This window comes from Littorina saxatilis, linkage group LG8 (assembly GCF_037325665.1).
Source record: "Littorina saxatilis isolate snail1 linkage group LG8, US_GU_Lsax_2.0, whole genome shotgun sequence".
NCBI lineage: Eukaryota > Metazoa > Mollusca > Gastropoda > Littorinimorpha > Littorinidae > Littorina > Littorina saxatilis.
The window spans coordinates 71,012,365-71,026,902 of record NC_090252.1 but is presented as its reverse complement, the minus strand read 5'-3'; the positions used below and the strand labels follow the sequence as shown (position 1 = coordinate 71,026,902).

General features: G+C 42.2%; 1 protein-coding gene across 1 annotated transcript; it reads left to right on the top strand.

Annotated features, from left to right (window-relative positions):
• Window positions 1–8,246: 8,246 nt before the first annotated feature.
• Window positions 8,247–14,538, top strand: LOC138974900 (zinc finger protein OZF-like). The gene is made up of 3 exons (XM_070347617.1): window positions 8,247–10,296; window positions 11,436–11,491; window positions 12,146–14,538. The coding sequence occupies exons 1-3, from the start codon at window positions 10,170–10,172 to the stop codon at window positions 13,415–13,417; spliced, it is 1,455 nt and encodes a 484-aa protein (XP_070203718.1). The 5' UTR covers window positions 8,247–10,169; the 3' UTR covers window positions 13,418–14,538.

Below are 14,538 nucleotides of genomic sequence, written 5' to 3'. Positions count from 1 at the left end.
GGAAAAAGCAGGAGAATGTTGCGAGAGTTGAGGCTGCTGTGTTAGTGAGGCCTGATGATCTTGTTTGAATTTTGACTAGGCAGCACACTCGTGAGGCCCTGTGTGCGAGTGTGTGTGTGAGTGCCTGTTCTGAGTGGAAGAGAGAGAGAGAGATAGAGAGAGAGTTCTGGTCAGTACTAAAAGCATTATCAGGTATTATAATATAGATTTTAGCATTATTCACTGAGTATGTGTCTGAAGTTGAGAAGGACTTCATACTAGTTAGTTTGTAAAAATTTTAGTCAAGCAGTATGTAAGAAATGTTACGTCCTTTGTACTGGAAACTTGCATTCTCCCAGTAAGGTCATATATTGTACTACGTTGCAAGCCCCTGGAGCAATTTTTGACTCACATGCGAAGCAAAAGTGAGTCTATGTACTCACCCGAGTCGTCCGTCCGTCCGTCCGTCCGTCCGTCCGGAAAACTTTAACGTTGGATATTTCTTGGACACTATTCAGTCTATCAGTACCAAATTTGGCAAGATGGTGTATGATGACAAGGCCCCAAAAAACATACATAGCATCTTGACCTTGCTTCAAGGTCAAGGTCGCAGGGGCCATAAATGTTGCCTAAAAAACAGCTATTTTTTACATTTTTCACATTTTCTCTGAAGTTTTTGAGATTCAATACCTCACATATATATGATATATAGGGCAAAGTAAGCCCCATCTTTTGATACCAGTTTGGTTTACCTTGCTTCAAGGTCAAGGTCACAGGAGCTCTTCAAAGTTGGATTGTATACATATTTTGAAGTGACCTTGACCCTGAACTATGGAAGATAACTGTTTCAAACTTAAAAATTATGTGGGGCACATGTTATGCTTTCATCATGAGACACATTTGGTCACATATGATCAAGGTCAAGGTCACTTTGACCCTTATGAAATGTGACCAAAATAAGGTAGTGAACCACTAAAAGTGACCATATCTCATGGTAGAAAGAGCCAATAAGCACCATTGTACTTCCTATGTCTTGAATTAACAGCTTTGTGTTGCATGACCTTGGATGACCTTGACCTTGGGTCAAGGTCACATGTATTTTGGTAGGAAAAATGTGTAAAGCATGTGAGTCGTATGGGCTTTGCCCTTCTTGTTTGATTAGTGCTTTTGTGAACAAGAAACAATTAACAAGTGGCTCTATCCCATCTCCCCCCTTTCCCCTATCCCATATCCCTCCTTCCCCCGTCGCGATATAACCTTGAGTGGTTGAAAACGACGTTAAACACCAAATAAAGAAAGAAAGATACTAGTTAGTTTGCGTGTTAGTGTGTGCTTTTAGCTAAGCTTGGTGGTTAGTTCCAATTCACCATACTTTCATTAACAACACAACACTGCAAGCAGCAATGACAAGTAGGTTATTTTACACTTTTTGTTGTTGTTTTGGTTTCTGTGCATCTATGGCATGTGAAAAAAACCATGTTTTGACAGTTGTAACGTGTTATATATATTGTTTGTTTAATATTTGCTTTGTTCTGAGTTTGGTTCTTTGTTTCCATTTATTGGAATTTGTTCATGTTATTTGCTTTCGTTAAATTGTTTGCTATTGTTCCCTTGTTACAAAATTGTTTGCTATTGTTACTTTGTTCACTATTGTTCAATTCTTCAGTGTTGACGTTTTCACAAAAGGGCTGTTTATTGTTTAAGTGGAAAATTCTTGTTTGCTTCTTGATATAAAGTGATCTGAACAACCAGACGTTTTGTCTTGTGTTTTGTGGGTCAGCAAGACGAGAGAATCATTGTGAGTGTGGTAATGGTGTCTTCGTTGGGATATATGAATCATGATATATTATATATTGCTTTCTTTGTGTTGTCTTTGTTGGAGTGAGTGTAACTGAGGTTGGGGAAGAGAAACTTCTTGTCTTGTTGTTTTTAAGGCATACAAATTAAAGTGTAAAATCGTTTTCAGTACATAAACGTAAGTCCCAAAGTAGTAGACACATCATTTACACTGTCACTCAAAATATTTGGGGTCCTGATTTGGCCTATATGGTCCGCTGGCCCCAACAAGCTACAACTAACCAACCAACCAACTCGAAATATTGCAACAATGTCAATGACCATAACACTTACAAACAGTCCTGCTAATGAGGCACAGTGTTGTCACTGTACAGACCTATAAACAGCTGAAGGGCACGTTCATGAAATGACACGACTCCTGGCATAGTTCTGCTACAATGGAACCCCATTTTAAGCCCCCCCCCCTAACGGATTCTGTTTCTCTTTTTACCCTTGTTAAGTGTTTCTTGTATAGAATATAGTTAATTTTTGTAAAGATTTTAGCCAAGCAGTATGTAAGAAATGTTAAGTCCTTTGTACTGGAAACTTGCATTCTCCCAGTAAGGTAATACATTGTACTACGTTGCAAGCCCCTGGAGCAAATTTGATTAGTCACACCGGTGACACTATGACGGTTCCCCTACGCTTTGTGTTCGGTGCTCTGACCCTTTGTGTTCGGTTCCCACTCGGTTCCCACACGCCAAAATTCGCGGACAAGATCGAGGTACTGTCACCCAAAACATCCATTTATGGTAGTATTACGCAATGTTGCTCTCTGAGAATGGTCTTGTTAGATCTGTGAGTGTTTACACTACATGCCTAGGTGCTGTTGGATTGAAGGTTTTTGATATTTTAGCCGTTATTAGGTATACCAGCAAATTATGTGTTGATCCACCCACACCTTCTTGAACTGGCCTTCCCAATATCTACTCTTAGTCTTACGGCCTTGGAGATATTTTTCAGAAAAAAATGGAAATCTCTGGAAAGTTTCTGGAAAGCGTGTTGGAGTTGAGCACGATTGAAGAGGTGAGCGCGTTTGAAGAAGTGAGCGTGATTGAGGACACAACAGCGCCATCTACTTCAACGCCTCTTAAGATCAAAGAAAAAGGTATGCATGCTATGGCTTATATATGCCTCTACATTTATAGGGACACACAATTTATCACATTTCTGTGAAATCATGAAAAGTCGCGCTGAGCAATTGATGAAAATGCTCATCATCATCATCGTCATCGTCGTCGTCGTCACCGTTTATATCTTATGATCTTACCCTGGACCTGACCCAGACGGCTCACTTTGCGCTTGCTATACTGGACCCTTGTTGCACACCTCGCGTGAATCAGGAGACCACTGCGCAACCATCGTATCTCTCATGGCAGAATTAATTAGATGATGTAATAATAAAAAGACACCATACTATAATTATTGTTACTTAGTGTTTTGCGTAATGCGTAGTGTTTTGTGTTTATGTTGATAAAGTTTTCTTTTTCTTCAGATGATGTACAAGGGGTGGCAACGCCTGAAGCGGCCAAGGGAAAGCGCAAGGCAAAAAAGGCAATGCCTGGCCACCACCAATGCCACGAATGTGGAAATGTCTATAAGTTTAGATCCAGCCTTCTCCATCACGAAAACTGCCAACATGGGGCGCGAGGGGGGAAAACGTTCCAATGTGTTGAGTGCCAGTTGAAGTTTATTCGAAAGCGAGACTTAGAGAGGCATGAGAACGTTGTGCATACGAAGGTGAAGCCTCACACCTGCCAGACATGTTTGAAGACATTTGCCGACAAGAAAAATCTAACGAAATCTCGACACGCATGCCAACCAAACGAAACGTTTCCTTGCAGCCATTGTGGCAAAACGTTTCCTCTGAGAAAATATCTGGCCGATCACATGCGCTACACGCACTGTGATGCGAGCAGTAGATCATGTGCATGCAAGCACTGTTTTACGAGCTTCAAGCACAGAGAACAGCTTCGCCGACATTCGGTGAAATGCGTATCCAATGCCGAAAAAGATCTCTGTGCTTGAAGCTCCACCTCCACCTTTCTTTCCCCCCAGCTACCCGATGACTTTGTCAGGTTCTTTGGGTCGGCAAATAATGCAGGTTACATGATAAATATTTAGTTTTAGTTACTTGTGTTTTGACTTTTTGTACACAGTACAATTTCTGTTTTCAGTTTTAATTAAACAATTTGGAATTTATTTTTCAATCTTTTTGGGGTGTGTGCATTTTACATGCAAGTTCATGTTGATTTTAAATGCAAAGTTAAACAATACAGTTTTCAAGTCGTATTTGGTGAATGTGATTGAGTTCAGGTTCTTTGCGTCGGCAAATAATGCAGGTTACATGATAAATATTTAGTTTTTGGCTCACGTAAGTGTAGCCTATGCGATGCTAACTTTTGTCTGTCTGTGCGTGCGTGCGTGCGTGCGTATGTATGTATGTATGTATGTCTGTGGTAGAAACTTTAACATTTGAAGACGTCACAACATTTGAAGACGTCACATTATGACGTAAGAGGGTTAGACGTCACGCGAAGGAATTACTGAAAGTCTCGGTCATTGTTATTTTGCCGAGCGGGCCAAGACTAGTTTTTTCTTCGAAATCGGCCATTCAGATCTAGATCTAGTGTCTCGCTTTCTTGCACAGTGTCACCTATGCCGCTTACTGTGTGTGTGTGTGTGTGTGTGTATGTGTGACGAAGTGATTGAGTTTGTGTTACTGTTTGTCGATTTCTTACGTGAGCCTTGAAGGCTTCGCCTCTTGTAGTTACTTGTGTTTTGACTTTTTGTAGACAGTACAATTTCTGTTTTCAGTTTTAATTAAACAATTTGGAATTTATTTTTCAATCTTTTTGGGGTGTGTGCATTTTACATGCAAGTTCATGTTGTTTTTAAATGCAAAGTTAAACAATACAGTTTTCAAGTCGTATTTGGTGAATGTGATTGAGTTCAGGTTCTTTGGGTCGGCAAATAATGCAGGTTAAATGGTAAATATTTTGTTTTAGTTACTTGTGTTTTGACTTTCTGTACACAGTACAATTTCTGTTTTCAGTTTTATTTAAACAATTTGGAATTTATTTTTCAATCTTTTTGGGGTGTGTGCATTTTACATGCAAGTTCATGTTGTTTTTAAATGCAAAGTTAAATAAAACAGTTTTTAAGTCGTATTTGGTGAATGTGATTGAGTCAGCGCGACTTTTCATGATTTCACAGAAATGTGATAAATTGTGTGTCCCTATAAATGTAGAGGCATATATAAGCCATAGCATGCATACCTTTTTCTTTGATCTTGAGAGGCGTTGAAGTAGATGGCGCTGTTGTGTCCTCAATCACGCTCACTTCTTCAAACGCGCTCACCTCTTCAATCGTGCTCAACTCCAACACGCTTTCCAGAAACTTTCCAGAGATTTCCATTTTTTTCTGAAAAATATCTCCAAGGCCGTAAGACTAAGAGTAGATATTGGGAAGGCCAGTTCAAGAAGGTGTGGGTGGATCAACACATAATTTGCTGGTATACTGGGAACCGTCCCAGAGATAAATAATGTTATATATTATTTGTGGCATAAACTAATAAAGTTAGTCTCTCTCTCTCTCTCTCTCTCTCTCTCTCTCTCTCTCTCTCTCTCTCTCTCTCTCTCTCACACACACACACACACACACACACACACACACACACACACACACACACACACATACTGATGTCATCTGACTTACTTGGTATCACAAAAGGTGCTGCCTTGCCGGTTTTTGCTGAAAAATAACTCCGAGACAATTAGATTCAATGAATACAATGATACATTAAGTAACCGGCAAGTCATAAATCCAAGAAGGTGTGGGGACCGACACAAAATAGGCTGGTTGTGGGGTCCATCACAGAGAAATTAGGTCGAAAGTGGGGTCCGACACAGAAAGTGGGGACCGACAATGAATTATGGGAACCGTCACGCCTACGTCACAAAAGTGTGGGGGGACCGAACACAGCCAATTTCACTGACTACTTTTGTTGTTTTTATTATTACGGCTGTTTGGATGGCCCTACAATCTTGAAACTTGGGCTGTCTGCTACAGACATGTTGAACTTTTTGCTGGACCAACGACAGTTCCAAGCAGGCATTTTTTGGTAGGATATTTCTTGCCGATGCTACGAATTATGCAGTTTTGCAGTAAAGTGGAAGGCATTCTACCTAATAACGGCTAAAATATCAAAAACCTTCAATCCAACAGCACCTAGGCATGTAGTGTAAACACTCACAGATCTAACAAGACCATTCTCAGAGAGCAACATTGCGTAATACTACCATAAATGGATGTTTTGGGTGACAGTACCTCGATCTTGTCCGCGAATTTTGGCGTGTGGGAACCGAGTGGGAACCGAACACAAAGGGTCAGGGCACCGAACACAAAGCGTAGGGGAACCGTCATAGTGTCACCGGTGTGTTAGTGCTTTTGTGAACAAGAAACAAATGACAAGTGGCTCTATCCCATCTCTTCTTCTTTCTTTAGACTGCCGCCTTCATCAAGGTGAAGATTCTGCAGACAATTATTAACTGTGCCTAAGCAATTTTGCCAGGAAAGACCCTTTTGTCAATCGTGGGATCTTTAACGTGCACACCCAATGTAGTGTACACGGGGGGAGGGTTCGGACACCGAAGAGAGTCTGCACACAAAGTTGACTCTGAAATAAATTTCCGCCGAACCTGGGATCGAACTCACGCTGACAGCGGCCAACTGAATACAAATCCAGCGCGCTACCAACTGAGCTATATCTCCCCCCTTTCCCCGTCACGATATAACCTTCGTGGTTGAAAACGACGTTAAACACCAAATAAAGTAAAAGTAACCCCCCCTTCCCCCATCCCCCATCCCCCAATTTAAGACTTACTCCTTTTTGAGACCTTGATATTTCAGTTGATAGCTTCTGTCAAGTTAAAGCTCCATAGTAAGACCTCCGCCTCATTCCTCACATTGTTGAGGGTTTCCACTGTGTCATGTTGACTGCTTTAAGGACTGCAGGTGTTTTCAGTTATTTGTTAGCTGCTGCTTTCGTCTGTCCATCAAGCTCTCTAGTAATTGGAACAAAAGACTGCAGGTGTTTTCAGTTATTTGTTCGGAGTGGCTAACGGTACGATATCGGATATAAAGCAAATTTGAGGGCTTAGATACTAGCGAAACGATATCGTACGCGAAGCAACTGTGAGAGCTTGGATGCTAGCAAAACGATATTGGATGTGAAGCAAATTCGTGATCCAGATGCTAACGAAACGATCCTTTCTTGTTTTTCAGGCATTTTTTTGTTGTTGTTGTTGTTGAGTTGAGCATTTTTTCCCGTCACTTCCGGTTTATAAGAAAAATGTTCCGATCCAAGCAGCCTTTGTTTTTCTACCGTTGTCACGTGACTCCTCTTCTTTCCGCGTTTTGCTGTCCATCATGGCGGAGAATGATCGGTGTTTGCATGTTGGCCAGCATTTCGATTCCTATAGTGATTTACATGAAGCTGTGACGCGATTCTGCCAGACATCACATACACGCCAGTTCAAAACGCCAAAAGCAAAAAAACGGCATCAATTTGGGTCAATTTTGAAGCGAGTTACGCCCGTTTTAAAATAAAAATGACGTCATTCTACTTCCACTACATATATAGCGATGATAATAAATAAATAAATATATTTGTCCAAATGTGTTTAATCTTAAACTTTGTGATCAGTTTGTTTGCGAGAGACAGTTTGCGAGCGGAAGAGGGGTGGAATTGTGCGACAGTGTGGCGCGCATACATGTGTGTGTGTGTGTGTGTGTGTAAGATCTGCGGATCAATAACACCAGCAAAAACAATAATTGACCTCTAAACAATAAAATACACACCCATCATATTAGCATTGAGAATTATCCGAATGCGGATATGGGAGCTAGATCTTCCTGTTACAGGGGCGGCGGAGCGTCAAAATCATTGGGGGGCCAGGTTTTTTATGATTTTGTTCAGTTGTCAGGAAAAAGTTGATGGGGGGGGGGGGGGGGGGGGGGGCTGGAGCAATACGGACAATGTTGTAAGCCGGGTATGGAAACTTTTCGGCCCTTAAAGTCTGACCATGTTGATGAGCAGGTGGGGGGGGGGGGGGGGGGGGTGTACCGTGTAAACTTTACATTTTTTTTTTAGGCAGATTTTTTTGGGGGGGGGCCAAAGGATACTCGGCCACCCCCCCCCCCCCCCCCCAATACATTTGTTTGGGGGCTATGGTCCCCCCTGCTCCGCCGTCAGTGCTGTACGAGTATATAGAGTTAGAGCCCACTTTTTACTGGGGGTATAATAATAATAATAATAATGTTATCTTATAGCGGGATAAACCAGAGTTTTAAGGCTACGGTCTCATCCAGCTTTACAAATCCGCACACACACAAAATAATAAATAAATAAAATATATACATTATATATATATATATATATATATATATCTTTCTTTCTTTATTTGGTGTTTAACGTTGTTTTCAACCGTTCAAGGTTATATCGCGACGGGGAAAGGGGGGGGGGGGGGGGAGGGGATGGGATAGAGCCACTTGTTAATTGTTTCTTGTTCACAAAAGCACTAATCAAAAAATTGCTCCAGGGGCTTGCAACGTAGTACAATATATGACCTTACTGGGAGAATGCAAGTTTCCAGTACAAAGGACTTAACATTTCTTACATACTGCTTGACTAAAATCTTTACAAACATTGACTATATTCTATACAAGAAACACTTAACAAGGGTAAAAGGAGAAACAGAATCCGTTAGTCGCCTCTTACGACATGCTGGGGAGCATCGGGTAAATTCTTCCCCCTAACCCGTGGGGGGATATATATATATAAGAGATATAAAAATCAAACATACACATATCGCGGGATTCACCAAGACACCATGTGAAGTACGTCATACATGACGCCATATTGTTTCTAAAGTGACGTGACCGCTGAGGATGTATGACGTACACTACACTCTTGCCTGGTTATCGATCGTAGGATACAAGTTCAAGCTTATTCAGTCTCATCATTCAGTTTTGTTAAAACTTTAGCCTTCCTAAAGCCAAGTTTTTTCGTGTCGTTAGCATATTTGCTGGTTGAAGACCAAGCGAAACGATATCGTGCCGCTAGCATATTTGCTTGTTGAAGACCAAGCCAAACGATATCGTGCCGTTAGCAGCGGCCTTATTTGTTAGCTGCTGCTTTCGTCTGTCGATCAAGCTCTCTAGTAATTGGAACAAAAGACTGCAGGTAAGAAGAAGTAGAACAAGATAACAATGTACTCACTGGAAGTTAACAACAGCAACACGAAATAATAAAAAAAACTCGTAATGCACACATATTTAATGGATGATCTCGCTAACAGATGTTCTTTTCAGTAGTCATCTGGATGTCTTGCAGCCGATCACCCAGTCACCCTTTTGTTTTGTATTGTGTAATGTGTTAGTGAGGTGTTTTGTATTGTATAATTGTGTAATGTGTTAGTGAGGTGTTTTGTATTGTGTAATATGTTAGTGAGGTGTTTTGTATTGTGTAAAGTGTTAGTGAGGTGTTTTGTATTGTGTGATGTGTTGGTGAGGTGTTTTGTATTGTGTAAAGTGTTGGTGAGGTGTTTTGTATTGTGTGATGTGTTGGTGAGGTGTTTTGTTTGTGTTGTCTCTTGCTTTTATTTGCTGCTTTTATAAAAGTCAAAAGCTTTATACTTTGATGACAGACAAAAGACAAACACACACTTTTGTGCAATATGTATACAATGGTGCATGTGATGAAAGGACAGCCTTGGTACAAGCCCAAAGTGCAATATGTATAGAATGGTGCATGTGATGAAAGGACAGCCTTGGTACAAGCCCAAAGTGTCCGTACATTGCAGGCCACCTGTCACCAACAGGTATTTTTTGGTCAAAATAGTGGGCCAAGGGAATTTAAAAGTGAGACGACGCAAATAGAACCATGTGTGACCATGGAACCCAGCTTCTCTCAGGGATCAGAATGATTGAAAGTTTTTGGTTTGTTGATTTAAAAAAAAAAAAGCTTTTACATTTTCAAGACTACATGTAATTCCATTTTTTTGTAAATAATTTTTTTTCCAAATTTGGGTGTATCGTATACTCTGCTGCAAAAAATAACAAATCAGTTTTGTAGTCTTATAAAAAAAAAAATAGAAGAAAAAAACCATTTGCATGATGTCCCATCCACAGTTATAGGACTAAGTAAGGGTAATTGTATCTGTATCAATCTCGTCACTAGTAACATGCAACAATTTGTATAAAATTGACAACTTGAAAGTTTGATGTTTTCTTGATGAAATTAAAAAAAGCATTCTGGTCCCTGATTTCCAGTAATCCGGTCGAAACGGCCAATGGCGATTGGCCCAGAGGAGACGGACATATATGTGTGTAAGTTCTGCAACCAGCCCTACTCCCGCGACTACACCGTCATCAGCCACATCAAGACCAAGCACATCACCCTCACCATGGAGCCTGAAGGTACGCCCCTAACCTGGGTGGGTGGGTGGGGGGGGGGGGGTGGTGTGTGTGTGGGTGTGTGGCTGTGATTCTGTCTTAATGGCAGAACTTTGGTCTGCTTTGTTCAGGTTTGCTAGCCAAGGTTCTTTAGAGCATGTGTGTGTGGGGGGGGGGGGGGGTGTTGGGGGGGTGAATGAGTGAGTGTGGGGGTGAGTGAGTGTGTGTGGGGTGTGTGTGTGTGTGTGTGCGCGACCGAGTGCATGCATGTGTGTGATTCTCAGACTGTGTGAATTACTGTTGTCCTTGTTGATGTGAAATTGTAAGAGAAGGTCATTTTGTGTGTGAGTAATGTGTGTGTGTGTGTGTGTGTGTGTGTGTGTTGTTTTGTCTTGGCAGTTCAGTCTCATTTCTTGACACAAAAATTTATCATTTGATGTCTGTCTGTCTGTCTGTCTGTCTGAGCGTATTTGCTTGCAAATACGTGCGGTTATGTGTGTAGAACAAATGAGTGAAGGCTTGTACATGAGTCAGAGGGAGTTACAAAGAGTGTGATGACAAGTCGTGAGTCAGAGGGAGTTACAAAGAGTGTGATGACAAGTCGTGAGTCAGAGGGAGTTACAAAGAGTGTTATGACAAGTCATGAGTCAGAGGGAATTACAAAGAGTGTGATGACAAGTCGTGAGTCAGAGGGAGTTACAAAGAGTGTGATGACAAGTCGTGAGTCAGAGGGAGTTACAAAGAGTGTTATGACAAGTCGTGAGTCAGAGAGAGTTACAAAGAGTGTTATGACAAGTCGTGAGTCAGAGGGAGTTACAAAGAGTGTGATGACAAGTCGTGAGTCAGAGGGAGTTACAAAGAGTGTGATGACAAGTCGTGAGTCAGAGGGAGTTACAAAGAGTGTGATGACAAGTCGTGAGTCAGAGGGAGTTACAAAGAGTGTGATGACAAGTCGTGAGTCAGAGGGAGTTACAAAGAGTGTGATGACAAGTCGTGAGTCAGAGGGAGTTACAAAGAGTGTTATGACAAGTCGTGAGTCAGAGGGAGTTACAAAGAGTGTGATGACAAGTCGTGAGTCAGAGGGAGTTACAAAGAGTGTGATGACAAGTTGTGTGCAGCAGAGAGCAATATGATGTTAATTGTGTGCTTGTTTTGTGTTGCAGAATGTTATGTGACCTTGTCTCTGAAGGACACTGTCAAGAAAGTGCCGACAGAGAAAGTAAGCTTGTGCAAATATCTTTTATATTATCATGCTATCTGATTCTGACTATCAGGAATTGGTTTGCAACAAAGTTTTGTGTGAAGGGTTGCTTGCAAAGTTTAAGTTTGAAATGACCAAATACAAAGAAAATTGCAAAGCTTATAATTGAAATGTTCATATGCATTCGGAATTTCTGATACTTAGTAGTAAGTCACGAATAGTTGTAATTGCAATGTGTATGTTTTCAGCAGTGCTATTAAGTTAGGGTGCAAGTCTGAGTATCTGAAAGCGTCAAGCCAAGATTAATCTATTTAATGTCTTGCCGGGACGGATACAGGACAACAATCATTGCCTGTATTATGAGGTGGGTTCTGCTGTATATAAAACTTGCTGTAGTGAAATATGTGTTACAAGGGACTGTGTTTGGGTGTGAGTGCGCACATGTATACACGTGTGTGTTTGGGTGTGAGTGCGCACATGCGTGTATATGTGTGTGTGCATGTGCGTGTACATACATGTGTGTGTGTGTGTGGGTGTGCATACATGTGTGTGAGTGTTATGAGGGAGTCTGCGCTGTGTGTGTGTTATGAGGGAGTCTCCGCTGTGTGAGTGTTATGAGGGAGTGTCCGCTGTGTGTAAAAGTTGATTTGAGTGCAACGTGTGTTGTTGCAGGGGAGCTACTACTCGTGCAACCTGTGCGACGTGACGCTGGTGAGGATCGAAATGGCGGCCCACGTGCGTGTGACCCCCGAGGGAACCCTGTCGTGCGTGACCACCTGTCCCACCGGCAAGCGCCTGCTGCATAAACACATGAACGAGCTGTTCAGCGCCAAGAAGGCCCTGCTGTGCGACACCTGCGGGGACGTCTTCCAGGTGCCTATACAGCTAGACACACACCTGAAGAAGATGCACGGCCAGGTGACCGCGCGACACAAGCGCCTGCAGTGTAACATCTGCGGCACTCACTTCACGGTGCCAGCGGTGCTCAAGTACCACATGCAGGAGAAGCACAGCGAGGAGGAGAAGCCCGTGTACGTGTGCGACATCTGCGGGAGGAGCTACACCGTGCGCCACTCCCTGGTACTCCACAAGCGGCGGAGCCACATCGAGGGCAAGCGCTACCAGTGTGACTACTGCCCAAAAAAGTTCTTTGACCGCTCCATCTGGCTGACCCACACCCGCCTGCACTTCGGCGACAGCAACTACCCCTGTCAGTACTGCGGCCAGCACTACGCCTCCAGCTACAACCTCAGGGTGCACCAGAGGATACACACTGGAGAGAAGCCATTCAAGTGTCAGTTCTGCGACGCAGCCTACACCCAGAAGCACAGTCTGGCGTTTCACACCAGGAGGCACGAAAAGGGTTTGATTCCAACTACAACTGTTTCACAGAGTGCAGAAACAGAAACCTCCGAGTCGCAGGGCGAGGGATCCCTCCCTGGGAGATACCAAGCGCCTGACCCTGACCCCTCCGACCTCAAGCAGGAGACATCGGAACCAGAAACTTCAAACTTGCAAGCCGACCGACCCGACCTCGGCAGATACGGACAGCCTAGCCCTGGGAACGTAGACCAATCCAACCCTGGCAGATACCAACAACCAAGTCGTGCGAACTTTGACAGACCTGACCCTGGCAGATACCAACAGCCTAGCCCTGCAAGCTTTAACCAATCCGCGCCTGGCACATACCGACAGCCAAGCCCTGCACACTTTGAACGACCCGATCATGGCACATACCGACAGCCAAGCCCTGCAAGCTTTGAGCGACCCGATCATGGCACATACCGACAGCCAAGCCCTGCAAGCTTTGAGCGACCCGATCATGGCACATACCGACAGCCAAGCCCTGCAAGCTTTGAGCGACCCGATCATGGCAGATACCAGCAGTCGAGCCCTGCGAGCTTAGGCTTCAAACGTGAGCCATCCGAATCGTCAAATCCTTAACATTTGGGACATTTTATCCTGCTGCTTTTGAGAGGTCAAGTTGGAACAAAGAGCCAAAAGAAGAAGAAATTTCTCTTCCTTGGAATCAAAGCCTACCACTATAAGCTGATAGCTTGTTGATTCTAGACACGCTCATAGTGTATTGTATCAATTAATCTATGAATAAAACACTGTTTAAACTAAGGCCTGTCATATTTCAGAATCTTGTATCCTTGACAACGGCAAAACAGGGACAGAAAAGAAGATGGTGTTGGTATATATTGTGTACATGTTACCATTTTTAAGGTAGACTTGTTGTTTGCTATGTTGTTTGAACATTTTTATGTGAATGTTTCATATACATATGTATGTTTCAATTGTGTTGTCTAAATGCCATTGGGTTGTAAATGTAATGCCATTGTGTTATCATGCTGTAACTTAAATGTGTTAGTGCTCCAATTCTTGCTGCTTTCTTAGAGAGAGCGTTGTTTGATGTGTAGTTTGTACATTTTTCATGTTTGTTTCATGTTTGAACATTTTCATGTGTATGTTTCATGTGTTGTCTGAATGCCATTATGTTGTAATGTCATTGTGTGTGTTGTTAATGTTATGTTGTAATGTCTGAACTCAGATGTTATTGTGTTCTAATTCGTTTTACTGTTTTTAAGATAGAGTTGTTGTTTCTGTCATGTGTCTTTCTTATGTCTTAGGTCAATTATGTTGTCATGTTATTGTGTTATACTGTAACTTGGATGCTATTGTGTTGTATTTTTGTGTGTGTTTGGAGCAGTCAGATCATTCTGTGGTTCAGGCTGTATAACCTAATATATATGTATCATTGTATGTAACACATTTAGTAGTACATGTAGCACTTTTCATGTTCTGCTTGTGCTACATACATTTGAATACTGTTGGTGACGAGATGACTTTACTCCTAACTTTAAAATCTTAATTGTCAAATTTAGTTTTGGTCAAAACTGATCAAATTTGCTTTTCTGCTTGGTCCATTTTGGAATGGACAACATTTACTTTCATCACTATTTGCCTGTTGTGTATTCTGTTTGTCTACATATAAATACTGATTGGTTGTAATTGTTGTGAATGGTTTTTGTTGTCTATGATTAAACGTTCCATCAACTGTC

Bases quoted from the DNA above. Each gene is read 5' to 3' on its own strand.
- LOC138974900 (XM_070347617.1), top strand. From the start codon at position 10,170: ATGGCGATTGGCCCAGAGGAGACGGACATATATGTGTGTAAGTTCTGC. The intron at 10,297-11,435 runs GTACGCCCCTAA...TTTGTGTTGCAG, and splicing joins CCTCACCATGGAGCCTGAAG to AATGTTATGTGACCTTGTCT. The intron at 11,492-12,145 runs GTAAGCTTGTGC...GTGTTGTTGCAG, and splicing joins AGAAAGTGCCGACAGAGAAA to GGGAGCTACTACTCGTGCAA.